This window comes from Muscardinus avellanarius, assembly GCF_963383645.1.
Source record: "Muscardinus avellanarius genome assembly, chromosome: 3".
Taxonomy (NCBI): Eukaryota; Metazoa; Chordata; class Mammalia; order Rodentia; family Gliridae; genus Muscardinus; species Muscardinus avellanarius.
The window spans coordinates 97,152,245-97,179,731 of record NC_137788.1 but is presented as its reverse complement, the minus strand read 5'-3'; the positions used below and the strand labels follow the sequence as shown (position 1 = coordinate 97,179,731).

At 43.7% G+C, this 27,487-nt stretch overlaps 1 protein-coding gene across 1 annotated transcript; it reads right to left on the bottom strand.

Moving 5' to 3' along the window:
* Nucleotides 1–1,688: 1,688 nt before the first annotated feature.
* Nucleotides 1,689–22,728, bottom strand: HENMT1 (HEN methyltransferase 1; the record flags this gene model as incomplete). Its single annotated transcript, XM_080691483.1, has 7 exons — nt 1,689–2,114; nt 5,451–5,628; nt 6,416–6,595; nt 7,721–7,855; nt 9,575–9,687; nt 14,831–14,959; nt 22,525–22,728. 7 exons carry the CDS (start codon nt 22,726–22,728, stop codon nt 1,689–1,691), a joined length of 1,365 nt encoding a protein of 454 aa, XP_080547609.1.
* Between the last annotated feature and the right edge of the window lie 4,759 nt (nt 22,729–27,487).

The window sequence follows — 27,487 nt, the reverse complement described above, 5'->3', positions numbered from 1 at the left end:
AAGAAAAAAATTAACATACACAAAAAAGAATTAACCAGTTAACTTTTCTTTTTTTTTTTTTTTTTTGGTACTAGGGATTGAACCCAGGGGCATTCTACCTTGGAACTATACCCTCTAGCCTTTTAAAATTTGAGACTTATAGAGCCGGGCGTGGTGGCACACGCTTGTAATCCCCGCGCTTGGGAGGCAGAGACAGGAGATCTCGCAGGTTCGAGGCCAGCCGTGCGTGCTGGCTTAGGAGACCCATGTAAAAATAGGTCTGGGAGTGTAGCCCAGAGGTAGAAGGGCTTCCAGGAACCCCAGTACCACCAAAAAAGAAAAAAAAAATTAAGACATATACTTATGTTCATAAGTATATAAAATATACTTTATATACTTTATTTTTTTGTGGGTCTGGAGATGGAACCCAGGGGCATTCAACCTTTGAGCTACATCCCCTGACCTATTTTTTATTCTTTATTTTGAAACCGGGTCTCACTAAGTTGCAGTGGACCTCACTAGTTAGCTGAGGCTGGCCTTGAACCTGTGGTCAGCCTCCCAGGTACTGGGATTACAGGCATGTGCCACCATGCCCAGCCTTTTTTTGGTGGGGGTTCTGGGGATGAAACCCAGGGGCATTTGACCTCTGAGCTACACCCCGTGCCCTGTTTTTCTTATTCTTTATTTTGTTAATTTTTTTATTGAACATAAATGGTATACATTTAAACTATACTTGGTGCCCTCTCATTTTGTTAATTTTTTTATTGAACATAAATGGTATACATTTAAACTATACTTGGTGCCCTCTCCCCCTCCCCCGCCCACTTTCCCTTCCCCCTCTCACCAATGATGTCCAGGTTAACCATGCCATATTCATAATTTTACACATATTCGGATGTAGACCCTCATTAATCAAGTTCAGCCTTCCTCCTCCCCTATCTTTCCATTCAAGCTTTGCTGGTATTTCCCCTCCATTATCTGGAGTACCACTGGTATCCTCTACGTTCCCTAGTTTGGGCATATTAGAGGGAACATATGTACCTTCTTCTGTGCTTGGCTAATCTCACTTAACATAATGCTCTCCAGGACTTTCCATCTTCTTGCAAATGATATTATTTTTTATTCTTTATTTTGAAACAGGGTCTCACTAAGTAGCTGAGGCTGTCCACGAACCGCGATCCTCCCTTCTCGGCCTCCCAAATGCTGGGATTACAAGTGTGCGCCACCAGGCCCAGTGCACACCCAGCTTTTTATTCCTTCTTTAGGTAGGAATGATAGGTAAGAATGTGGCCAAGATGAAGAATCCTAGGAAGATTTTAAAGCAACTTATAACCCCTCAGAAAAGTCTTTTAAGAGTGTATCTCATCACTTTAGAATGTTTTAATGTCACATTCAACACAGGGCTCTCATACCAAAATATGGGTAGGTTCAAAATTAACACCTTACCATATCAAATTTCTTCATTCTAGAGAAAACATCAAAGGGAAAAAATATAATTTAAAAGGAAAGCAGACCACTTTTGTTAAACCCTAACACATTTCTCAGGTAAAGGGCAGCCTGGCTATATGTCAGGCATATCTATCCGCCAGTTTAGAAAGGACTTGTATTAAAACGTTTAAAATATTACTTGAATTATGTCTACATGACAGGTGTAAATTCTAAGTAGGCCTAAGCATCACCGAGGCCTTGGCTCTGGGGCCTAGGCTGGTTCAGTAGTCCTCAGGCCAATAGTCCCAGTGCTTGTACAGGTCGTCCACAACAGCGGACCCATCGCTGCTCAGCTGCACCGAGTCGGCAATGAGTGACCTCGCCCGCTCCTCGTCCACATGCAGGCGGTGCAGTTTGGGATAAGCAAGGAGTCTTCGCAGGGGTATGAAGAATTTATCTCCTTCACAGAAGGGTTTCGGAGAACTCTCTATCCTGGCCTTTTCAGCTTCTGTAAAAACTGCTCCCAATATGAGGTGGGGGGCCCCGGAGCAGTCAGCACTGTCTGGGTGCGCACCAGATCCCTTCTGTTCTCTCAGCATCCGCTGATGTCTCAGTCTCAGGCGTTCGGCCAGCATCAGTACCTCCCCGACCAATACGAATTTGAGCATCTTCTCCTGCTGTAAACTTGGGTAGGAGGTTGTATAAACCTGGAGGGGAAGAAACAAAAATGTACAGAATGCAGGGAAATTTCAAAGCCTCTCTGCCATGCAAGAACCACACTTGCCTACTGGATACTTATCAGATCTTCATTGTAAATGACTCAATTATAATGAGAGTCAAGCTGGGTGCAGTGGTATGTGCCTATAATCCCAGTACTTGGGAGGCTGAGACAGGAGGATCATAGGTTCGAGGCCAGTGCACTGTAACTTAGTGAGATCCTGTTTCAAAATAAGAAAAATAGCCGGGCGTGGTGGCGCACGCTTGTAATCCCAGCATTCGGCAGGCTGAGACCTGGAGGATCACGGCTCGCGGACAGCCTCAGCTACTTAGTGAGGCCCTCTGCAACTCAGTGAGACCCGGTTTCAAAATAAAGAATAAAAAATAGGGCAGGGAGTGTATCTCGGAGGTCAAATGCCTCTGGGTTCCATCCCCAGACCTGCAAAAAACAAAAACAAAATAAGAAAAATAAAATAGGCGTGGGGGTGTAGAACCTTCCTGTGTTAAATCCTCAGTGCCACAGAAAAAAGGGGGAGTTGGGGGGTGAGGGGTTTGGGCTGGGCATGGTAGCCACTCCTGTAATCCCAGTTCTTGGGAAACTGAGACAGGAGGATCAGTTTCAAGGCCAGGCTCAGCAATTTAGAGAGGCTCTTAGCAACCTAGTAAGACTACTTTCAAATCAAAACATTAAAAAAAAAATATGGCTGGGGTATAGTTCAGAAGAATGACCCTGGGTTCAATCTCCTAGAACCACACACAAAATGGGAGGGGGCTTGGTTGTAGTTCAGTGGCAGAACCCCCTGGGTTCAATTCCCAGTACCCCCCACAATTAAAATGGGAATCAAATTACTTATACATTGACAGAAGTATCTGATTTGCTTTCCAATTCTAATGCCCAACTTCCTCCCAGCCAAGTTTCTATCAATTCATTCAAGTCCAGTATGTCTACTTGACATTATATGAAAAAAGGCAGAAAAAAAAAAAAAAGAACAAGAAAAATGGTTCAATCTAGGCACAGAGGCATATGCCTGTACTAGCGATTAGAAAGCTGAGGCAGGAGGACTGCTCAACATAGGAATTTGTGGCCATGCTGGGCAGGACAAGGCCCTGACTTTCAAAGCTGGGCCTAGTGGCCCATGCCTGAAATTCCAGTAGTTGGGAGGCTGAGACAAGAGGATCACAGGTTTGAAGCCAGCCTCAGCAACTTAGTGAGACCTTGTTTCAAATAAAATATAAAATAGGGCTGGGGGGTGTACCTCAGAAATAGACCACCCCTATTGGATGTAGTGGCGCATGCCTGTAATCCCAATACTTGGGAGACTCAAAGAAGACCACAGGTTCAAGATAGGTTCAAGGCCAGCCTCAGCAAGAGTTGAGACTTCTCATCAACCAAGGGAGACTGTTTAAAAAAAAAAATAGGGCTGAGGGTGTATCTTAGAGGTAGAATGCCCCTGGCATCAGCTTCAATCCCTAGTACCTGTAGGTTCAATCCCCTCTCCACACACATACTAAAGAAAAAGAGAGATTTCTTTTGGAAGACCCACTGTCGTGTGTGTGTGTGTGTGTGTGTGTGTGTGTGTGTGTGTGTGTGTGTGTGTGTGTGTTTAGCGATGGAACCCAGGCCCTCATACACACTAGGCAAGCACTCTACCACTGTACACCGCATTCCAGAGGTTTAGTCCAATAGTCATTTCCTGACTGGAGAGATAGTACTACTGGGTTTCTCTTTACTGTAGGTACTTCTGAGAGATTACAAATGGGGCTGTGCAAGTCTCGCTTTTAAGTATTCTAATAAGACTCCACAGAAGGCTGTTTTCTGTAACGTCCCTTGAGAACGCTGAGGACCTATGCTACCAGCAGTCTACTGAAGGATCTTCCTAATGTGAGTCTCAAAACAAGGTCACTTACATTCATTTCTACTCGGGAGACTTTTTTTCTTAGCGGTACTAGGGATGGAACCCAGGGGCATACCCCAGCCCTATTTTTCTATTCTTTCCCTTTTTCTTTTTTCTTTCTCTCTTTCTTTCCTTCTTTCCCTCCCCTCCCCCCTCCCTGCCTTCCTTTCTTCCTTCCTTTGTGTGATACTGGGAAAGAAACCCAGTACTGGGGATGGAACCCAGGGGCATTCTACCTTTGAGTGACACCCTCAGCCCTATTTTTTGTTCTTTATTTTGAAACAGGGTTTCGCTGAGTTGCAAAGGGCCTAAGTAGCTGAGGCTGGCCGCGAACTGTGATCCTCCTGTCTCAACCTCCCAAATGCTGGGATTACAAACATGTACCACCACCATGCCCAGCTGTTTGGAGACGTGTGTGTGGTGTGTGTGTGTGTGTGTGTGTGTGTGTGTGTGTGTGTGTTACCAGGGATGGAACCCAAGGGCATTCTACCAGCCCTATGTTTTGGTTTTTTTTTTTTTTTTTGGTGGTACTGGGGGTGGAACCCAGGGGCTTTCTACCTCCGGGCTATACTCCCAGACCTACTTTACACTTTATTTGGAAACAGGGTCTCACTAAGTTGCTGAGAGCCTCACTAAGTAGCTGAGGCTGGCTTCGAACCTATGTGATCCTCCTGTCTCAGCCTCCCAAGCGCGGAGATTACAGGTGTGGGCCACCACGCCCAGCTAAGCCCTATGTTTTTCATTCTTTATTTTGAAACAGGGTCTCACTGAGTTGCAAAGGGCCTCACTAAGTAGTAGCTGAGGAGGTCTGTGAACCGCGATCCTCCTGTCTCAGCCTCCCAAATGCTGGGATTACAAGCATGAGCCACCACGCCCAGCTTGTTTGAAAACTTTATTTATTTATTTATTTATTTATTTATTTATTTATTTATTTATTTATTTTTGTGGGTTTGGGGATGGAACCCAGGGGCATTCGACCTCCGAACTATACGCCCTGCCCTATTTTTTTTATTCTTTGTTTTGAAACAGGTTCTAAATTGCAGAGGACCTCACTAAGTAGCTGAGGTTGTCTGCGAACCACGATCCTCCGGTCTCATTCTCCCAAATGCTGGGATTACAAGTGTGTGCCACCATGCCTGCCATTTGAAGACTTAAAGAATTTTTTTTTTTTTTTGTACTGGGGATTGAACAAAAGGGCATCCTAACTCCAAGCTACACCCCCAGTCCTTTTTCTTTTTTGTTTTGAAACAGGGTCTTGCTTAGGTTGCTGAGGCTGGCCTTGAACCTGCAATTCTACCTCAGCCTCCCAAGTACTGGTATTACAGGTGTGTGCCACCAGGCCGGCTTTACTTTGGAAGCTTTTTATGAAGAAAAACTTCACCGCCCCAATCAGTGGACTTCTTGACTGACAGCTATCTCCCAAATACTCACAGATTCATAAACATGTTGATCGTGCTGTTCTGAAAAGCGGGATTCAGTTGCCTTTCCGCCATTCTTCCGGAAGACACCTATCTGGGTACAGTATCCGACATGCTCAGCCCCAGCTGGTGGCTCCCCTACCCCAGTAAACTCCACTGAGTAATTGTAGCAATTTGCCACTTGTAAAGCCCTGAAATCACAATAATGACGGAAAACATTCTTCTAAACAGCTGCCAAATGAATAACTGTTGTTAAATTCTAGTCAGTAGTACAGCGGAACATGAATATAATGAATTAAAATCCTTCACCACGCATTCCCACACCATCACGTACGCCACGTCACAGGGTTTGTTTGGCTTCCAGGAAAGCAGGGGCAGTGGCAGGGTCAGGTCCCAAGTGACCACAATGCACAGGAGGGAAGGAAAAGTGATAGGACAGGCAGGTGTAAGGTGGACAAGGAGACCGCAAAGGCTACAGCCCCAAATACTTTTTTGGGTTTGCAGTTATGTTGAAAATATTAGCAGGGGGCTGGCCGTGGGCATGGGTGAGCCCACCCCACAGCTCTGGACTTCCCAGCCTCGTTCCTCATGACCATGCCAACACTGCGGATGATTTGACCTAATGGTACCTGGTTCTCATATACCCTTTCCCCAGCTGCCCCAAAGTGACAATTCCCTTATGATCTTATTACATGGGAACTTCTACACTAGGATGTTGTTGGAAGAAAGTAACAGGGTCTCACTGAGTTGCAAAGAACCTTACTAAGTAGCCGAGGCTGTCCACAAACCGCGATCCTCCTGTCTCAGCCTCCTGCATGCTAGAATTACGAGCATGTGCCATTACGCCTGGCTCGAGTGTTCTTAATTCAGTAAGACTTTAATTTAGTATAAATAAAAAGATAGACATATCAAGGTTTACTTCCTACAACTTTAAAATCCAAAGGGATTCCCCCAGAACAAAAATCCCTCTCAACTCACCAGGTCTGAAACTCCATCCTGTTCCACTCAAACTTATGATCCGCATCTCTTAAGGTCACTGTGGGGAACAGGGGGTTGAATTCAGAGTTTGGTGTGCTGATGACAATCATGGTTGGAGACAGGTACCCAAATACCACTTGGGGAAATCTGGCCAGGTCATCTGAATCCAAATGTTCTATTCTAAATGGTTAACGGGAAAGATACAATTAATGTGGCTTCACTTGGAGATTTAGCAAAACAATTTCCATCAGGATTTTCTCTGGTGGGGGCAGGGAGCTGTTCTGAGGATTGAATCCAGGGGTGCCTTATCCCAGCCTTTTTTCTTTCTTCTTTTTCTTTTTTCTTTTCTTTTCTTTTCTTTTTTTTTGGAGAACGGATCTATGTTGCCAAGGCTGGTCTTAAGCTTGTGATCCTCCTGTTTCAGCCTCCCAAGTAGCTGGAATTACAAATCATTTTTCCACAAGGAAACTGATTTCTCTTTTCTTTGAATATGCAACAGTGCTACCATCTACACACAATTATTCACAAATCCTTCCTCATCCCCAGCTCTGCCGATGTGCTACCTTAACCCACTAAGGTCCTTTGCTGTGTAATATGGACCTGTTATCAGTTCTCCTAGAAAATGTATCTGAGCTTGTATCTTCCTGCTTTTTGTTTGATACTAGGGACTGAACCCAGGGGCATTCTACCTCTGAGCTCTACTATCCTAGCCCTTTCTACTTTTTGTTTTTGAAACGGGGATTTGCTAGGTTGCTGAGTCTCGTTATATTGCTGAGGTTATCCTCCAACCCACAATCCTCCTGTCTCAGCCTTCCATGTTTTGGGATTACAGGAGTTACTAGGGATTGAACCCAGGGGCATTCTACTTCTGAGCTACACCTCCAGCCCTATTTTATTTTTTACTATTTTTTTACTTAGAAAAACAGAGTTTTACTAAGTTGCTGAGGCTGTCCTCCAACCTGTGATCCTCCTATCTCAGCCTCCCAAATACTGGGACTATAAGCATGCACTACTATACCTGGTTATAGAGGTCATTTCTTTCATCTATTTTTTTCTTTTGACGCTCAGGATTAAATCCAGGGGCACTCTGCTAGTGAGCTATGCCCCCAATCCCTTTTATTTTTTATATTTTGAAACAGGGTCTCGCTAAATTGCTTAGGGCCTTGCTAAGCTGCTGAGGCTGGTCAAGAACCTGTGATCCTCCTGTTTCAGCCTTCCAAGCGCTGAGATTGTAGGCCTGTGCAACCATGCCCACCCAGTTCTTTCATAAGTTATAAAACGAACAGTTAATGGTTTAAAACTTACAATTCAATACACGTTATCAAGTCGAATCCAAGCAGGCGGGAATCTCTTTCTACAATGGAGCCATGATATAGAGTAACAGTTAAGTCCAGATCCCGGGGTTTTATAAACTCCCCCAAATAGGGAGACAACTGATGCCTAAAAAAAAAAAAAAAAAAAAAAAAAAAAAGCATAAGTAAGAAACATTCTGAACACAACATACTTAGGAATTCTGTCTGGGGGATTTGGTTGAGTGGTAGAGCGCTTGCCTAGCAGTTATAAGGCCCAGGGTTCCATCCCCAGCAAAAACCACACACCATACAAACAGACACAGACACACACAGACACACACACACAGTGTCTGTCTGTCTGTCTGTCTGTCTGTCTGTCTCTCACCAGCAACAGAACTCTGAACACCTGATATTCTCCTTCCTACACTGATGTGTCACTTGTCTGTTTTCCTTGTCTTGATAGACACCAGGTCTTAGGGCAACTTTCTCTCAGTGAGAAAATAATGGCCACTGAGAAGATTTTGAATATTTTATATTGTCCCCTCTCCCTCCCTCTCTCCCCTCCCTCTCTCCTTCTCATTCTCCTTCTCCTTCTTCTTCTTCTTCTCCCCCCGCCCTCTCTCTCTTGCGGTACTGGGGACAGAACTCAGGAGCATTCTACCTCCCAGCTACACCCCCAGCCCTATTTTTTATTTTTTATTTTGAAACAAGTCTCACTGAGTTGCAGAGGGCCTCACTAAATAGCTGAGGCTGTCTGCAAACCATGATCCTCCTGTCTCAGCCTCCTGAATGCTGGGATGACAAGCGTGAGCCACCACGCCCGGCTCTACTTTTTGTTCTTTAGAAGAAAAATGTTCTCAATGTAATCTTTGACAATCTAAAATACATGTATACACTGGGCGTGGTGGTGCACACTTGTAATCCCCGTGCTTGGGAGGCAGAGACAGGAGGATCGATCATGCAGGTTCGAAGCCAGCCACACGCGCTGGCTTAGGAGACCCTGTTTCCAAATAAAAATGTAAAAATAGGTCTGGGAGTGTAGCCTGGAGGTAGAAGGGCTTCCAGGAACCCCAGTACCACCAAATAAATAAATAAATAAATAAATAAATAAATAAATAAATAAAATACATGAATACATGAATTAGAGAGTGAAAGGTGGCATAAAGAGGCCAAAAACATGGGATAATCTCAGAATTCACCCTTAGAACTAATCCAGTCATGAGAGCTGCCCCCTCCCTGGAGGTAGGCATTAATCCATTCATGAGGGTGGCACCCCAGCACCTAGTCACCTTTAATTAGGCCTTACCCTTTTTTTTTTTGTAGTGGTGGTACTGGGGGTGGAACCCAGAGGATTTCTACCTCCGGGCTACACTCTCAGACCCATTTTATATATTTTTTGGAAATAGGGTCTCACTGAGTTGCTGAGAGCCTCACTAAGTAGCTGAGGCTGGCTTCGAACCTGTGCGATCCTCCTGTCTCAGTCTCCCAAGCGCGGGGATTACAAGTGTGTACCACCACGCCCGGCTCCCCCTTTTTTTTTTTTTTCTGCGGGTCTGGGGATGGAGCCCAGAGACATTTGACCTCCTAGCTACACCCCCTGCCCAATTTTTTATTCTTTATTTTGAAACCGGGTCTCACTGAGTTGCAGAGGGCCTCACTGAGTAGCTGAGGCTGTCCACAAACCGCGATCCTCCGGTCTCAGCCTCCCAAATGCTGGAATGACAAGCGCACAGCGTGGCAGCACACCCAGTTCTAGGCCTCACCTCTTAATGCTTATACTACCTTAGGTACACCACTCTGAGCAACAAGCTCAGAACATGAACCTGGGGGACAAGCCATATCTATAGGCCAAAGCACCAAGTATTACCCATTCGACTGTAATTTTTCCTTATCGATATCCACTCCAACAAGCCACTGAATGCATGGGTGGACTTTAAGCAGCCTTAGGAGCTCGGTATCACCACATCCCAGGTCTGCAACCTGTAGATGAGACAGAATGTCATTTCAGAGATATTTGGAGCCAGAAAAGTATAAACAAACAAAAAATGGAGAGATGGAGATAGTATGTCAGAAGTAAAACCACAATAAAACCATTATATGGGAAGATCTTTCTGATAAAATAGTATTCACAAAAATCAAATTAAGCCAGGCGTGGGGGTGCATGCTTGTAATCCCAGTACTTGGGAGGCTGAGACAGAACGATCTCTGGTTCAAGGACAGCCTCAGCTAGTAGTGAGATTATCAACCTAGGGAGACCCCTGTTTCAAAATAAAAATGAAATAGAGCTGGAGGTATAGCTCACAGGTAGAATGCCCTTGGGGGCTCAATCCCCAATAACCCCCCACACACACACACAATCTAGGCATGGTGGCCTATAATACTGGCTTGTAATTCCAGTATGTGGGAAGTTGAGACAGGGAGAATTGTAGGTTAGAGGACAGCTTATGCAATTTAGCAAGATTCTGTTTCAAAATAAAATATAAAATAGGGCTGAGGGTCTAGCTCAGAAGTAGAACACTCCTGGGTTCAACCCCTAGTATGAAAATAAATAAATTTTTAAAAATGAAATAAAATAGTACTGGGGCTATAGCTCAGAGTCCCTGGGTTAAATCCCTTTGTCTGTCTGTCTGTCTGTCACACATTAATATTTATAAGCCTATGGAGATATAAGTATTTGTTTGATGAAACTCACATAGAAAGTACTGTTCCTATTCCTGAATAATTGCCACTGTCTAGTGAGAAAGGGTAAAGAACTAGTTTTCCCATTCAGAATCAGACCTTGGAGTCTTAAATGTTTTAACATTGTGTTTCAACAAAGTTCTCAAAACTTTGCTTTCATTAATTTCTCAGAATAGTTTGATTTCTTATTTGATAAGACAATCACATCAACCATATAAAATTTTATATTGAACTTTGAGCTGCCAAAAAGGCCATTGTAGATACTTCAACTAAATACATTTGCTTAACTGGCTATAAGGATGTGAATAAAGCTGGGCTTGGTGGTACAAGCCTGTAATGCCAAGACGGGAGGCTGAGCCAGGAGGATTGCAGGTTCACGGTCAGCCTCAGCAACTTAGTGAGACCCTGTTTCAAAAATCAAAATAAGCTGGCCGTGGTGGTGCATGCTTGTAATCCCAGCATTCGGGAGGCTGAGACCAGAGGATCACGGTTTGCTGACAGTCTCAGCTACTTAGTGAGGCCCTTCGCAACTCAGTGAGACCCAGTTTCAAAATAAAGAAAAGAAATAGGGCAGGGGGTGTAGCTCGGAGGTCGAATGCCCCTGAGTTCCATCCCCAGACCCACAAAAAAATAAAAAATTAAAAAATAATAAAAAATAACATAAAGTAAAAGAAAATAAAATAGGGTTGGGCATATATCTTGGAGGTTGAATGCCCCTAGGTTCAATTCCTAGTACCAAAAGAAAAAGAGGAAAAAAAAAAAAAAAGTCAGGCATGGTGGCGCATGCCTTTAATTCCAGTACTTCGGAGGCTGAGACAAGTTTCAATCCTTAGACTTTTCAGGATTGAAAGTTTGAGGCCAGCCGGGCATGGTGGCACACACTTGTAATCCCCGCACTTGGGAGGCTGAGACAGGAGGATCGCACAGGTTCGAAGCCAGCCTCAGCTACTTAGTGAGGCTCTCAGCAACTTAGTGAGACCCTGTTTCCAAATAAAGTATAAAATAGGTCTGGGAGTATAGCCTGAAGGGAGAAAAGCCCCTGGGTTCCATCCCCAGTACTACAAATAAATAAATAAATAAATAAATAAATAAATAAATAAGAAAGTTTGAGAACAGCCTTGGCAACTTATATCCTATTTCAAAACAAAAATAAAATAGGGCTGGAGATGTAGCTTAGATATAGAAAGCCCTGGTGTTCAATTCCCAGTAACATAAACAAACAAACAAATAAGAAATAAAATGTAAAAAGGGCTGGAGGTGTAACTCAGGGGTAGAATGCCCCTGAGTTCAATCTCTAGTACCACCAAAAAAATAAATAAATAAATAAATAAATAAAAAGATGATGTAAATGACTCAGGAACTGAGGCAGGAGGATCTCAAGTTAAAGGCAAGCTTGAGCTTGTCTCAAAATAAAAAAAATAGATGAAAAGGGCTGGGGATTAGCCCAGTGGTAGAGTGCCTCTAGATTCAATCCCTAGTAACACACACACACATACACACACACACATACACACACACACACACACACACACACACACACACAAGAAACAGTTCAATTTTGTGGGCATGTGCAGAAACTGCGGTAGTACAGAGGAATCTTAGCTGAGTTGTTAACATGAAGCAAAAAAAAAAATTACAAAAAAAAAAACCCTTCTTCTAGCTGTTCACTTTACTGAAATCTAGTCAGGACATCAAATCTGTTCAGATGGTAACCTAGTATATATGTCCTATGAAATCGGGACTTTGCTCTGAAGTTGGTGAGCAGAGGCTGACATCTAATATACTACTTTTTTCTTTTTGGAGTTGGGGTCTTGCTGTGTTGCCCACGAGGGCACTGAACTCCTGGCCTTGAACCTCCTCCTGCCTCAGCTTCCAGAGTGACTAGAACTACAGCTGTGTGCCACGAGGGCTCACCTGACATCCTCTGCTTTGGTTTGTGAGCTTTATTTATTTGTCAAGACGCTGCCTTCTCAGTAGGTGAACTTTGTTTCAGCTACTGAGATGTGCTGCGTCCGGCCGTCGCCATTTAGAGACACTTCTCTCATCCTCTGCTTTGAAGAGCACCATCACACCTGTGGTCACAATGCAGTGTGCCTGTCTGACAAAACTCCAGAAATAAGGAACCTATGAGAGCACATCCACCTACACAACTAGGATGTTTCTTCCCATTTAAACCTGGCAATATGGAATTCTACCTGTGCCTTGTGCTCCTGGTAAGTGGGTGGAGGAATCGCCTGTGCTTTGTGTTCTGGGACCACTGCAAAGCACCTTCCAGGAGACCTAGCTCCAACTCCGGGGTTTGCATCGCTGCCTTGAATGTTTAGCATAACGATTGTCCCCACAGATGACTGGGAACAAAACTGTCTCTAATCATACCTTTGTCCGCTTCCTTCCTTCCCCAGCACCTCTGAACTTTGGCAGGCTCCCAGTCTACAGACTAAACCTCTCCTTACGGGTTCCTCCTTCAAGTTAAGCTGCTCTCAGGGTAAAAATTCTACTGTCCTTTCTTACTACTAATTTCCAACTCACTGTCATTTTGTTTACTTCTCCCTATAAAACAAGAATTCTTATGCCTGTAATCCCAGTCCTTGGGAGGCTGAGACGGTAGGATTGCAAGTTCAAGGAAAACCTCCGCAACTTGAAAAGACTCTCAGCAATTTAGTGAAATCCTGTTTCTTTCTTTCTTTTTTTTTTTGGGTGTGTGTGTGTGTGTGTGTGTGTGTGTGTGTGTTACCAGGGATTGAACCCACAGGCATTCTACTTCCGTGCTATACCCCCAGCCATATTTTATTTTTATTTTGAAACAGGGTCTCAGAGACTAGGTTGATGAGTCTCACTTGCTGAGATTGTCCTTTGCAATCCTCTTTGTCTCAGCCTCCCAAATACTAGGATTACAGGTGTGCACCACCTTGCCTGGCTAGTAAGACCCTATTAAAAAAAAAAAATCAGGCTCAGTGGCATAGCTCAGAGGTAGAATGTTCCTGGGTTAAATCCCCAGCACCTCCCCTGCCAAAAAGGTAAAAGAAAAAAATCTCACAAAAGGCAGGGTATCCCAGTACTTGGGAGGCTAAGATAGGAAGGTCATAGGTTCAAGACCAGCCTCAGCAATGTATAGAGGCCCTTGACGACGTAATGAGAACCTATTTCAAAAAAATAAACAAGTAAGCCAGGCATGGTGGTGCACGCCTGTAATCCCAGCATTCAGGAGGCTGAGACAGGAGGATCACAGTTGCAGATAGCCTCAGCAACTTAGTGATGCCCTTTGCAATTCAGTGAGACCCTGTTTCAAAATAAAGAATAAAAAATAGGGCTGGGGATGTAGGTTGGAGGTAGAATGCCCCTGGGTCTCATCCCCAGTGCTGCAAATAAATAAACAAGTAAATAAATATACTACGGCTAGGGGGGCATAGCTCAGTAAAATGCTTCTGGTTTCAATCCCCAGTACCCCCCCCAAAAGTAAAAAGTCTCTCCTTATCAGTATATTTTACAATTCATTTATTAAGACAGTTTTATTTTTATACTAGTATTTTATTGCTTATGTTGTACGTTCCAACACACACAGTACACTCTTTTTAAAAAGGCGCATGAAAAGCCCTCTGTGCAACTTCCACATTATTTTAAAATCCTATTGGCTGCCGGGTGTGGTGGCGCACACTTGTAATCCCCGCGCTTGGGAGGCAGAGACAGGAGGATCGTGCAGGTTCGAAGCCAGCCGCACGCTGGCTTAGGAGACCATTTCCAAATTAAAAAAAAAAAATGTAAAAATAGGTCTGGGAGTGTAGCCCGGAGGTAGAAGGGCTTCCAGGAACCCCAGTACCATAAAAAAAAAGAAAGAAAGAAAGAAAAAAAAATCCTATTGGCTAATGAGAGCATTTCCACTGAAGAGATACCAAGAAAAGTACAGGATGCATTTCTTGCGAGCAGAATACCTGAATTACATTTCACCTCATGGCACAATTAGTCAGCCAGCAAATCCAAGGTTGTTAAAAAAAAAGAAAAGTGTGTGCCACCATACCTGACTTTGCCCAGTGTGGTGGCGCACGCTTGTAATCCCCGTGCTTGGGAGGCGGAGACAGGAGGATAGCGCTGGTTCGGAGCCAGCCTCTCTGGCTTAAGAGACCCTGTTTCCAAATAAAAATATAAAATAGGTCTGGGAGTGTAACCCAGAGGTAGAAGGGTTTCCAGGAACCCCAGTACCACCATAAAAACAACAACAACAACAAAAAACAAATCCAAGGCTGTAGCGTAATGAGGTCACTCCTGCTACAACTGCAGAAGGACTAGTTAGCGTATTCACACCTGTACAGCCAGTCTTCAGGCGTTACCTACACAAAACCTGAAGGAAGAGCAGCGCCTACCCGCATCTGTGTCCCGCTGCGTCACAGGGAAGGGCATGAGGACAGTTTTATAAATGAAACCCTTCTAAGTGGAAAGAGATACCTACCTTCTTGGGTTTATGCTGATCGACAAAATCTCTAACAAACTGGTACCGTTGTTTGTATAATGGAGGTTTAAACTTAATTACCTTCTCAGGACAAACTTCTTCAAAGTTACCACCAATCACACTATTGCACTGAAAGTTTTTAAACAAAAATAGAAGAATTCTTAATATCATATGTGACTTCAGAAATTAAATATAGAAAACAAAGTCGGGCATGGTGGCGCACGCTTGTACTCCCAGCATTTGGGAGGCTGAGACCGGAGGATCGCGGTTTGCGGACAGCCTCGGCTACTTAGTGAGGCCCTCTGCAACTTAGTGAGACCCTGTTTCAAAATAAAGAATAAAAAATAGGGCAGGGGATGTAGCTCAAAGGTCAAATGCCTCTGGATTCCATCCCCAGACCCACAATAAATACGTAAATAACTAATCTTTCCCCCCCTTTTACTTTGGAGAACACAAAAAGCCCTGTCCTGAGATTAGACCACACTGCGTTTCTTCTACCACTGTCTCGGGCCTCTTCCTGGGTGAGAATCAGGCTTTGTGCTTCCGAAAGGTAACTTATCTAATGATGTATTTTATAAAAACAGACATGTCTTATCCGCAACTGGTCCAGTTAGACAGGAGGCTAGAACTGCTTGACAAAAGACTTTCCACCCAATTTTATTCAGATTTTTCTAAGATCTCTTCTTTACCAGGTTTTCTTTTTTTTCTTGTATTATAGGGATGGAACTGAGAGACAGTCTACCTCTGAGCCACACCCCCATTTTTCTAGTTTTTGTTTTGAAACAGGGTATCACTAGGTTGCCGAGTCTCACTAAATTGCTGAGGCTCTCTTTGAACCTGTGATTCTTCTGTCTCTGCCTCCCCAAGTACTGAGATTAGAGGCATGTATCACCATGACTAGTTCTACTGGGCTTTGGCCTTCGTCTGAGTCCAGTGTTTGGCCCACCTAGCCAAGTTTTAACAAGAATTCTGCTAAGTCAGTTTAAAAAAACAACAACCTCCCATCCTTGATATCTGACCATTCTCGGAATCTAAACAAATTCTTCATCCTTCATCCTTGATTTGTCTAAACTCTTGGCCTGGCTTCAGCAACAATCCTATTAAGTCTGTTTAGCAACAACTACTCCCATTTTTTTTTTCCTGTTACTAAAGGTGAACCCACCGGCATTCTACCTCTGAGCTACACCTCCAGCCCTATTTTTTTCTTTATTTTGAAAGTGTCCCACTGAGTTGCAAAGGGCCTCACTAAGTAGCTGAGGTTGTCTTTGAAACTGTGATCTTCCTGTCTCAGCCTCCCAAATGCTGGGATTACAAGTGTGCGCCACCACGCCCGGCTTCCCAGACCTATTTTTTTTTTTTTTTTTTTTTTGGTGGTACTGGGGTTCCTGGAAGCCCTTCTACCTCCAGGCTACACTCCCAGACCTATTTTTACGTTTTTATCTGGAAACAGGGTCTCCTAAGCCAGTGCACGCGGCTGGCTTTGAACCTGCATGATCCTCCTGTCTCTGCCTCCCAAGCGCGGGGATTACAAGCGTGTGTGCCACCACGCCCAGCTTCCCAGACCTGTTTTTTTAATTCTTTATTTTGCAACAGGCGCTCCCTAAGTTGTTGAGGTTGCTCTTAAACCCACCACCCTCCAGTCTTAGTCTCCCAGGCATGTGTCATTACACCCCCCTCCCCCATTTGATGGTTTATCTTTTTTGTGTGTGTGGGTTTGGGGATGGAATCCAGGGGCATTTGACCTCCACGCCACACCCCCCACCCTACTTTTATTCTTTTATTTTGAAACCGGGTCTCACTAAGTTGCGGAGGGCCTCACTAAGTAGCTGAGACTGGCCACGAACTGAGATCCTCCGGTCTCAGCCTCCTGAATGCTGGGATTACCAGCGTGCGCCACCACGCCTGGCTCGATGGTTTTTCTTAATTATCCATTCACTCATCCTACTAGCTCACATTCTATTTGTTGAATACATATCCCCAGCTGCCTTTACTGTATATATTCAGAGTTACGCACTGCTGGCAATATTCGTACTGCAAGAGTCCTAAATAAAGTCAGAATGGTCTTTTTTGTTAATAGACCTCAAAGAAAAAAGTAGGATTTAAAAGACTGAGCTGTCATGACTTTTACTGTTATTTCTATATACCAGTACTATTCAGAATTAGGCCAAAAGGCACTTGATATCTTGAGTAAAACTGTTTAAATAAAAAATACAAGCAGCTGGGCATGGTGGCGCACACTTGTAATCCCAGTGCTTGGGAGGCTGAGACAGGAGGATTGCACAGGTTTGAAACCAGCCTTAGGTATTTAGTGAGGCTCTCAGCAACTTAGTGAGACCCTGTTTCTAAATAAAATATAAAATAGGTCTGAGAGTATAGCCCAGAGGTAGAAAGCCCCTGGGTTCCACCCCTAGTACCACCAACAAAAACACAAAAATACAAGCAAGACAGGCTTGGTCATGCACACTTGTAATCCAGTATTTGGGAGGCTGAGACAGGAGGATCGCAGGTTCAAAATCAGCTTCAGGGACTTCCGGGAAGATGGTGACCAAGTAAAGCAGCATTTAAGAATCCCGCTAACAATCGATCTTTATTACTACAAAATCAGAGCTTTTTATAGCCAGAAAACACCACCAGCAGAGAAATAAAAGCTGTAAGTACAAGGGGCAGAGAGAAGGAAGGTTAGAAGAATGGCCAGACGCCAGAGAGGAAACTAGCCTGCATACGCCGCGGGCACCATCTTCTCTTGCAGTGCTGGGCTCCAGAGAGGAGAGGGACTCAGAACAGAGCTCAGAACTGGAGAAGAGATACGCCGGTCGGCCTCACGGCCTGGACGCGTCAGCAGCACCATACTGACGGCGGCAGCAGTGAGCTCACCGGACGGCTCCAGACCAATGCACTCAACAGCCCACCAGGCTCCAGGGAGGAGCAGTGGACAGCGAGCCGAGGTGAGCAGTTGCAGAACAGCTGGGTGTAATTCACCAAGTTTTTTCGGCGCAAGTAGTGTCTAAAGCTCCCAGGGGCCAGGCTCAGCATGCCCTTCAGGGACTCAGATTGGAGCTCAAAACCAGAAAAGAAATACGCCAGCCTCACGGCTGAGGGTGTGGGAGCAGCGCCATATTGCCTTCGGTAGTGGCAGCGAGTTCACCGAGTCTGCAACAGTGCACTCAACAACCGTTGGCATTGGCTACTGTTTATTGTCATTTTGTGAAGCAGAGAAACAAAATTTTGGTGTTCATGGTTCCTGACTTCCGACCCCTGCTACTCCACCATTACCCAACCCTCACCACTCGAAAAAGTACTACTTGCGGTTAACTCTTCTAAATCCCCACTACTAAGACTGGTCTATACATAATACCCACAATCAATGGGAAGACATTAGAAGAACAGGCCTGGGAACGTTGAAAATATGAGAACCAGGAATAGTGGAGAAACGACAGAAGTCACTAATACTGACCTACAAGAAACGCAAGAAGGGGATTTCTGAATCTTGATTTACAATATGATGAAAAGATTTAAAACAAGTCTAGAGGAGATGAAAGATGAGTTGGAAACACTAAGAAAGAATCAGAAAGAGGTCTGGAACGAAAGAGTCAATAAGTGAAATGAAGACAGCAATAGAAAGAAATTCTGGAAGATTAGATGAAATGGAAAACAGAAGACAGTACATCCAAAACCGAAAACACGGTCAGCGATATACAGAAATCTTTACAGCAACAAAACCTAAACATCCAGCAAATATGGGATAATATGAAGCATCCTAACTTACAGATAATAGGCATTGAAGAAGGGATAGAGGTACAGACCAAGGGCATCTGTAATCTCTTCAAAGAAATAATTTCAGAGAACTTTCTAAACATGGAAAGAGACTTGGATCTTCATGTCCAGGAGGCATAGAGAACACCATTGAGACAGGACCAAAGAAGGACCTCCCCACACCACATAATAGCCAAAATGACCAACAAAGAGGCCAAGGAAGGAATCTTAAAAGCAGTGAGAACAAAAGGACAGGTGACATATAGAGGCAAAACAACAAGAATTACCCCAGACTATACAACCCAGGTCAGGAATGCTAGGAGAGACTGGTACGACGTGATTCAGACCCTGGAAGAAAATAACTTCCAACCAAAACTACTCTATCCAGCAAACTACTATTCAAAATCAATGGGTAATAAAAGTATTTCAGGATAAACTGAATTTAAAAAAATTAATGAATTCAAAGCCAACACTAGAGAAAATTCTTAAAGAAATAAATCATAAAGAAGAAAAAAGCAGACTTCAGAACCAGAAAAGAGAGGAAGTCCATAAGTAGAATTAGGATTACAGTTAGTGTTAGGACTAGTATAACATTTAGTTTTATTTCTTATATGTGTTAGTTTTAGCTATGTTTAAAAGCTCAGAAAAGTGTTCTATGTCACATATATGTGCAATTATGTTCAATTTCAGTGTATTGTAAGAGTCTCACATTGGTTTAGAATTAGAATTACAGTTAGCGTTAGGGCGAATATAACATTTAGTTTAGTTTCCTATATGCTTTAGTTTCAGCTATGTTTAAAAGCTTGGAAAAGTGTTTTACATGTCATATATATGTGCAATTATGTTCAATTTCAGTGTATTGTTAGACTTTCACATACGTTTAGAATTAGGATTACAGTTAGCATTAGGACGAATATAACATTTAGTTTAGTTTCTTATATGCATTAATTTCAGCTATGTTTAAAAGCTTGGAAAAGCGTTTTACATATGATATATATGTGAAATCATGTTCAACTGCAGTGTATTGGAAGAATTTCACATACGTTTACAATTAAGATTACAGTTAGTGTTAGGGTGAATATAACATTTAGTTTAGTTTCCTATATGCGTTAGTTTCAGCTATGTTTAAAAGCTCGGAAAACTGTTTTCATATCATATATATGTGCAATTATGTTCAATTTCAGTGTATTCTAAGAGTTTACATACATTTAGAATTAGGATTACAGTTAGCATTAGGACGGATATAACATTTAGTTTAGTTTCTTATATGTGTTAGTTTCAGCTATGTTTAAAAGCTCAGAAAAGTGTTCTATGTCACATATATGTGCAATTATGTTCAATTTCAGTGTATTGTAAGAGTTTCACATACGTTTAGACTTAGGCTACAGTTAGTGTTAGGACGAATATAACATTTAGTTTAGCTTCTTATATGCATTAGTTTCAGTTATGTTTAGAAGCTCGGAAAAGTTTTTTACATATCATATATATGTGAAATCATGTTCAATTTCAGTGTATTGTAAGAGTTTCACATACGTTTAGACTTAGGATTACAGTTAGCGTTAGGACGAATAAAACATTTAGTTTCTTATATGTGTTAGTTTCAGCTATGTTTAAAAGCTCAGAAAAGTGTTCTATATATCACATATATGTGCAATTATGTTCAATTTCAGTGTATTGTAAGAGTTTCACATATGTTTAGATATAAGTGTTTTACATGTCATAAATATGTGCAATTATGTTTAATTTCAGTATATTGTAAGAGTTTCACATACGTTTAGAATTAGGATTACAATTAGCGTTAAGACGAATATATCATTTAGTTTAGTTTCTTATATGCATTAGTTTCAGCTATGTTTAAAAGCTCAGAAAAGTGTTTTATATATCATATGTATATGCAAAAAATAAATTTTCTGAAAAAAAAATAAATTTTATTAAAAAAAAATCAGCTTTAGCAGCTGGGTGTGGTGACGCACGCTTGTAATCCCAGCATTTGGGAGGCTGAGACCTGGAGGATCGCGGTTTGCAGACAGCCTCAGCTACTTAGTGAGGCCCTCTTCAGTGAGACCCGGTTTCAAAATAAAGAAAAAAAAAAAATAGGGCAGGAGGTGTAGCTCGGAGGTCGAATGCCCCTGGGTTCCATCCCCAAACCCGCAAAAAAAAAAAAAAAAAAAAAAAAAAAAAATCAGCTTCAGCAATTTAGTGTGGCTCTCAGCAACATAGTGAAGAACTATTTCAAAATAAAAAATAAAAAGGGCCAACACGAAGAAAGACTGGAAACATGGTTCACTGGTAGAGGAGTTGCCCAGCAGGTCTAGAGCCCTGGGTTTGATCCCTAGCACTGCAAAAAATTATATACAAGCCACATATGCAACGTGTGTGTGTGTGTGTGTGTGTGTGTGTTGGTGCTGGTGATTGAGCTCAAGGATGCATTCATGTTCTACCACTGAGCTATAGTACTAGCCCCAATTCATATACTTATTTGCCCTGCATACCTACTAGATGAAAGGGATCTCTTTACTTTGAAACTACATAAAAATGCAAAATTTTAGGCAGATGAGGTGGCCCAAGAGTGTGATCTCAGCAACTTGGGAGGCTGAGGCAGAAGAATAAAATAACAAAGGCAAGATAGGGAGAGACTGTCTCAAAATAAAAAATAAAAAGGGCTTTGGGATGTGTAGCTCAGTAACAGAACACGTGACTTGTATGCAGGAGGTGCTGAGTTCAAGCCTCAGTGCCTTGCAAGAAAAAAAAAAAGGTGCGGGCGTGGTGGGGCACGCTTGTAATCCCCGCGCTTGGGAGGCAGACAGGAGGATCGCGCAGGTTTGAAGCCAGCCGCACGCTCTGGCTTAGGAGACCCTGTTTCCAAATAAAATGTAAAAATGGGTCTGGGAGTGTAGCCCGGAGGTAGAAGGGTTTCCAGGAAACCCAGTACCACAAAAAAAAAAAAAAAAAAGGCAAATTCTTTGTCCTTACTTTATACCTCCTCAAACGGAAAAACTGCAGCAAGATCTGTAAGAGTTTTAGATCTCCAGGCAGCCAGGTACATGGAGTGTGCCTGTAATCTCGGCTACCTGGGAGGCTGAAGTGGGAGGATGTTAAGTTCAAAGTCAACCTGGGCAATTTAGGGAGACTCTGTATTCAAAATAAATCTCTGTATTCAAAATAAATAAAAAGGGCTGGGACCAGGTGACGTGGCACACGCCTGTCATCCCAGTACTTGGGAGGCTGAGACAGGAGAATACCAGGTTCGAAGCCTGCCTCAGTCACTCAGTGAGACGGAGGGTAGAACACCCTTGGGTTCAATCCCAGTACCAAAAAGAAAGAGGAAGAAAGAAAGAAAGAGAAAAGAAAGAAAGAAAGGAGGAGGAGGGGGAAGAGGAAGAGGAGAGGAGGAAGAAAAAAACACAAAAAAGGGCTGGGGATATAAATCAGTGGTAACACACTCCTGGGTTCAATTCTTAGGGCCAAAATAAAGTCTCCAGGTAACCCATTCACACATTTACATTATAGACAGTGTTTTTAAAAACTAAATATCAGCCGGGCATGGTGGCACACCCTTATAATCCCAGTACCTGGGAGGCTGAGATATGAGGATAGTGCAGGTTTGAAGCCAGCCTCAGCTACTTAGTGAGGCTCACAGCAACTTAGTGAGACCCTGTTTCCAAATAAAATAAAATATAAAATTTATCTGGGAGTGTAGCCGGGAGGTAGAAAGCCCTTGGGTTTCATACCCAGTACCACCAAAAAAAAAAAAAAAAAAAAAAAGTATCAACTGATGATAAAAACACTTATTTTACTTTATATGCACCAAATATGAATATGTCTCTCGTGTAAGGTCTTGTTCAGTTTAACATGCCTGGGAAATGCTACGGCCCTAAATGTAATGAATTTTGCACGTCATTTCCTCTTAGCACATTTTGGCAGTTAAAGGTAGCAGTTACCTGTCCATTCTTTTCTTCCATTTTGTTTCCAAGTTTTGTTGAGACAAAAAAACACAGATGTATCCTCCAAGTTGCTACCAGGGAATCAGCAACAACTGAGCTGTAAATACAAAATAATTCCTTGTAATAAAGACACCTGCAGGGCACAGCTCCCCCGATGGGAAGGGGGTGAAAGAGGCTCTCTCTCTTTTTAGGTGTTGTCATTTACCCAGTTGGAATTGGTTCAGACATTAGCAAACAAGCTCTTGAAAGCCTAACTTTCACTACATCAAACTCACCTTTTCTTTCCTTCTACTACTATCAGTTGAATTTGATGCAAACGGATACTCCTAGGTTCTATTACATTGCTAAAGATCCCCAACCTCACCCACACTGCGGTCAGTAACTTGATGGGACACGGTCAAAATGAAATTTCGAGGGGAGAGGGAGTGCCCTTGGTAAGCCAAAGGTGCCGCGACACCCATCCAAAGTCACGCGCGGGCTTGAATTTAAATTTTGGTTCTCGGTTGCACACACGTCTCGGTTAACCAGAACTCAGCCTGAGGTGGGGGCCTCAGGTGGACCGCTGGCTTCTGAGGATCTCCCACCCTCGGCTGAGGACGCCCGGCGCCCGCGAGCCGGCGTCGGGTCTGCGCGGAGCCGGGGGCCTCGCACCTCTGCCGGGCGGCGAGCCGGGGGCGCGTCCCGGGCCGAGAGCAGGGAGCCGGCGGGGCCCAAAGACGCGGAGCCGCCGCCGCCGGCGCACGCGCACGCGCACGCGCGGCCCCGCCACGTGACCTTACCCGCCGCGCCCGCGTCGGGGGCGCGCCCGGCCGCGCGCGCTCAGGGCGGGCCCGGCGCCCGGAGCCCTGGGTTGGGGTCTCTCTGCACCCCCGGTTGCGGCCCGTGCTCCCACGTTATTTTCCGGGTCTTCTGCGGTCCAGATCTCGGACCCCGCCGCCCCGAGCCGCGCGGCCGCCCTCCGCCCCCGCCGGCGCCGCGACTGTTGGGTGGAGGCGCCCGGCGCGCGCCCGCGGGCAGGAGCAGGGCGGCGGGGGCGCGCGCGCGAGGTGCCGCCTGCGCGCAGGACCTGGAGGCCCGAGGCCGCCCCGTGCGCCCCTGTGCTTCCGGGACTTGGGAGGCTGAGACGGGAGGATCGCGGGTTCGCGACCAGCCTCTGCAACTTAGGCCCTCCACTACCTAGTGAGACCTTGTTTTAAAATAAAGAATAAAAAATACTAGGGCTGGGGGTGTAGCTGGGAGGTAGAATGCCCCTGGGTTCAATCTCCAGTACCGAAAAAAAAAAAAAAAAAAAAGGCCAGGGAGCAAGCAGATATTTGTACACCCAACTTCATAGCAGCATTATTTACAGTAGCCAAAAAACCCCAAATGCTCATCAACGATAGACAAAATCGTTTGCTGTTATTCATTGCCATGATGGGGGTCGAGCCTGTATTAATTGTTAATAAGGACAGCATTAATTGCTAATAAGAACAAGCTTTCATACTTAGCACAATAAAATCCTTTTCTCTGGCATTAAGCTGTCAGCCAAGAGCTGCAGCCAAGGTCAGCTAAAAGTTGGCTGTTAGCCCAACTGAACACTGAATGTTAAAACGCAGACACCTACACTTAGAGAAAGAATTGTAGACTCTCACAACAGTTTAGACTAAAGCTAAAAGATAAAAAGCAAGCTATATTAACCCAATATTAATGACTAATAACAAAATAGTTATGGCCTCCAAAACCTCCATACTTTTAAAGACTATATTCCTGTGTCTTTATTTTATTTTGTGGTACCAGGAATATTCTACCTCTGAACTACACCCTCAGCCCTATTTTTCATTCTTTTTATATTTTGAAACAAGGTCTCACTAAGTTGCAAAGGGCCTCACTAAGTAGCTGAGGTTGAGAACCTGCGATCCTCCTGTCTCAGCCTCCTAAATACTGGGATTATAAGTGTGCGCCACCACACCCGGCTCTCTTTTCATTATTATTATTCTTAATTTGCAATCCTGGGGATGGAACCCAGGGGCATTCTATTTCTAAGCTACATCCCCCACCCTATTTTTTATTCTTTATTTTGAAACAGGGTCTCACTGAGTTGCAGAGGGCCTCACTAAGTAGCTGAGGCTGTCCACGAACTGTGATCCTCGCGTCTCAGCCTCCCAAATGCTGGGATTACAAGCTTGCATCACCACACCTGGCTTCTTTTCTTTATTATAAAACAAGTTTTCGACATGGTAAGTAACTTGTAGCAGATAGAAATAAGGAGAAGCTGAGAATTCACCAAGGACACAGATAGACAACATATGCTTTAAGAATAAAAATAAAAACAAAGTAGGCTTCTGTCATTGCAGCCCTCTGACTTTGCTAACCAGGTAATGTTAGGGTCTGAGAGACGCCCCCACCCCAAACAACAGAGAACTCACCAGAGGATGCAAACCACAGGCAGTTTATGGCAGTGCAGCAGAAACTGGCATGCCAGGGTCAATTCTCTTTCACAAGCACGCAGGCAAGTGGTCAGAGCAAGACCCCGAGCACATTTCAGGCTTTACATTTATAGCCCCAGAGGGGGCGTTCACATTGGGATACAGCCAATAGATTTACAAGGTAAACAAGTACAGCCAATGATTTTCAAAGAAAAATATTTTCCACATCCGCACAATCTCAAAAACACTTCAAAACACTTCAAAAACATTTCAAACTTCAAAACAAGTCTTAAGATCAAAACAACTCTTAACATCAAAACAAGTCTTAAGGTCAAAACAGCTCTTAACATCACTCTAACTTAATTCTATATTTTAATTCTATATTCTAACATCTTAATTCTATAAGGGAAGGGGGATGGCCCTCACAGCCCTCACAGTCCCCTTACAGTAGCACGTCTTGCTCGGTGATGTTAGGCCTGTCTGTCCCTGTGGTTAACAGAAAAAACTCACACAGCAGAGATACCTGGCAGGCTGGCACCTGCTATTGGTGGGGAAAGAGGACTATTGGCTAAGCAGGATGGGAGAAAGGAGATGATGAATTCTTATAAAAATTGTATGGGTTTAAAGACATCAGTGTCTTACTTTCAAGGCATCCTACTACGGTGCCTCTGACGTAGCGCTTTACTTGTTCTGTCCTCCTTCCTACCTGGTAATAATAAAACTTTTCTTAAGCTTGCAGCAGTGCAATTCTGGCTATTTTTTTTTTTTTTTTCTAAACTAGCTAAGAAGAAGAACTCCCAGTGACATTTCAAACTGTTACAATGGGATTCAACCCACGGAGTGGTACTTGCTCGGCAAGAGCTCTACCCCTGAGCTATACCCCAGGGTGAAAGTCTGCCTTTAAAAGAAGAAAAATTCAGCCGGGCGTGGTGGCGCACGCTTGTAATCCTAGCGCTTGGGAGGCTGAGACAGGAGGATCGCACAGGTTCGAAGCCAGCCTCAGCTACTGAGTGAGGCTCTCAGCAACTTAGTGAGACCCTGTTTCCAAATAAAATATAAAAAGGTCTGGGAGTATAGCCCGGAGGTAGAAAGCCTCTGGGTTCCACCCCCAGTACCACCAAAAATAAAAAAAAAAAAGAAGAAAAATTCTCAGCCAGGCACTGTGGAATGTGCCTATAATCCTGGTATTTGGGAAGCTGAGACCCTGGGATGATTGGGTAAAGGCCTACCTGGGCAACTCAGCAAAACCCTGTCTCAAAATAAAAAGAATTGGGGTATACCCTGGTTTAATACCTGTCTGTCTGCTTGCCTACCTATCTATCATCTATCTATCTATATCATCTCTTACACTCACACACACAAAAAAAGAAGGGAAATTATAACACTTGTTACAAAATGATCTTATGCTACATGATATAGCTAGTTACAAAAAGGTAAATACTAAACCAGGCTTGATGGGGCATGCTGGTAATCTCAGCATTTGGGAGGCTGAGACCTGAGGATCGCTGTTTGCAGACAGCCTCAGCTACTTAGTGAGGCCCTTTGCAACTCAGTGAGACCCTGTATCAAAATAAAGAATAAAAAATAGGTTTGGTGGTGTAGCTCTGAGGTAGAATGCCCCTGGGTTCCATACCCAGTACTGAAAATAAAAAAGGTAAATATAGTGTGATTGCACTTATATGAAGTATTTAAGTCAAATTCATAGAGACAGGAAGTATAACGTTGGTTTCCAGGGGCTGGGAGAAAGAATAGGGAGTTATTGGTGGTTTTTTTGTTTGTTTGTTTGTTTGTTTGTTTGTTTAGTGCCCAGGACTCTGAGCTAGTTCCCAGCACTTATTATTTTATTTTATTTTATTTTTTGGTGGTACTGGGATTCCTGGAACCCTTCTATCTCTGGGCTATACTCCCAGACCTATTTTATACTTTTTTATTTGGAAACAGGGTCTCTTAAGCCAGCACAGCTGGCTTCAAACCAGCACGATCCTCCTGTCTCCACCTCCCAAGCACATGGATTACAAGGGTCTGCCACCTGGCTTGTTATTTTAATTTTGAGAGAGGGTCTTGTTAAGTTTCTCCAGCTACCTGGAACTTAGGAGCCTCCTGCTTCAGCATCCTGAGTAGCTATGATCACAGACAGGCGTCACCACTGCACCCAGCCACAACTTAAAAAAAAATTTAAAGAAATTTTAAAAGTTAATATATGATCTATACAGGATCATTATATCTAGAGTTTTTGCTTCACCAGCTGCTTGACCCACTTATGAACTTGAATTCCTCATGATCAGTTCTCTCCAAATTTCCATATTTCATTAACCACTCAGTGTCCTGCCAGGCTCTGGAAATCATCCTTGGCTCTGTTAGCTTCTGCACTTCCTGCATTTGGACGAACCCCAGAGAGTCACCTCTTCAAGCTGTCATCACATCCGTTCCCTTGGCATCATAACACCGTCCTGCGCCAGACCGCAGGTCCCACTGAGATGCAGACTGTATTATATCTCTTCACAAGTTTGAAGTCAAAGAGAGCTTAAGTACTTCTTAACCTTTGGAAATTGTCC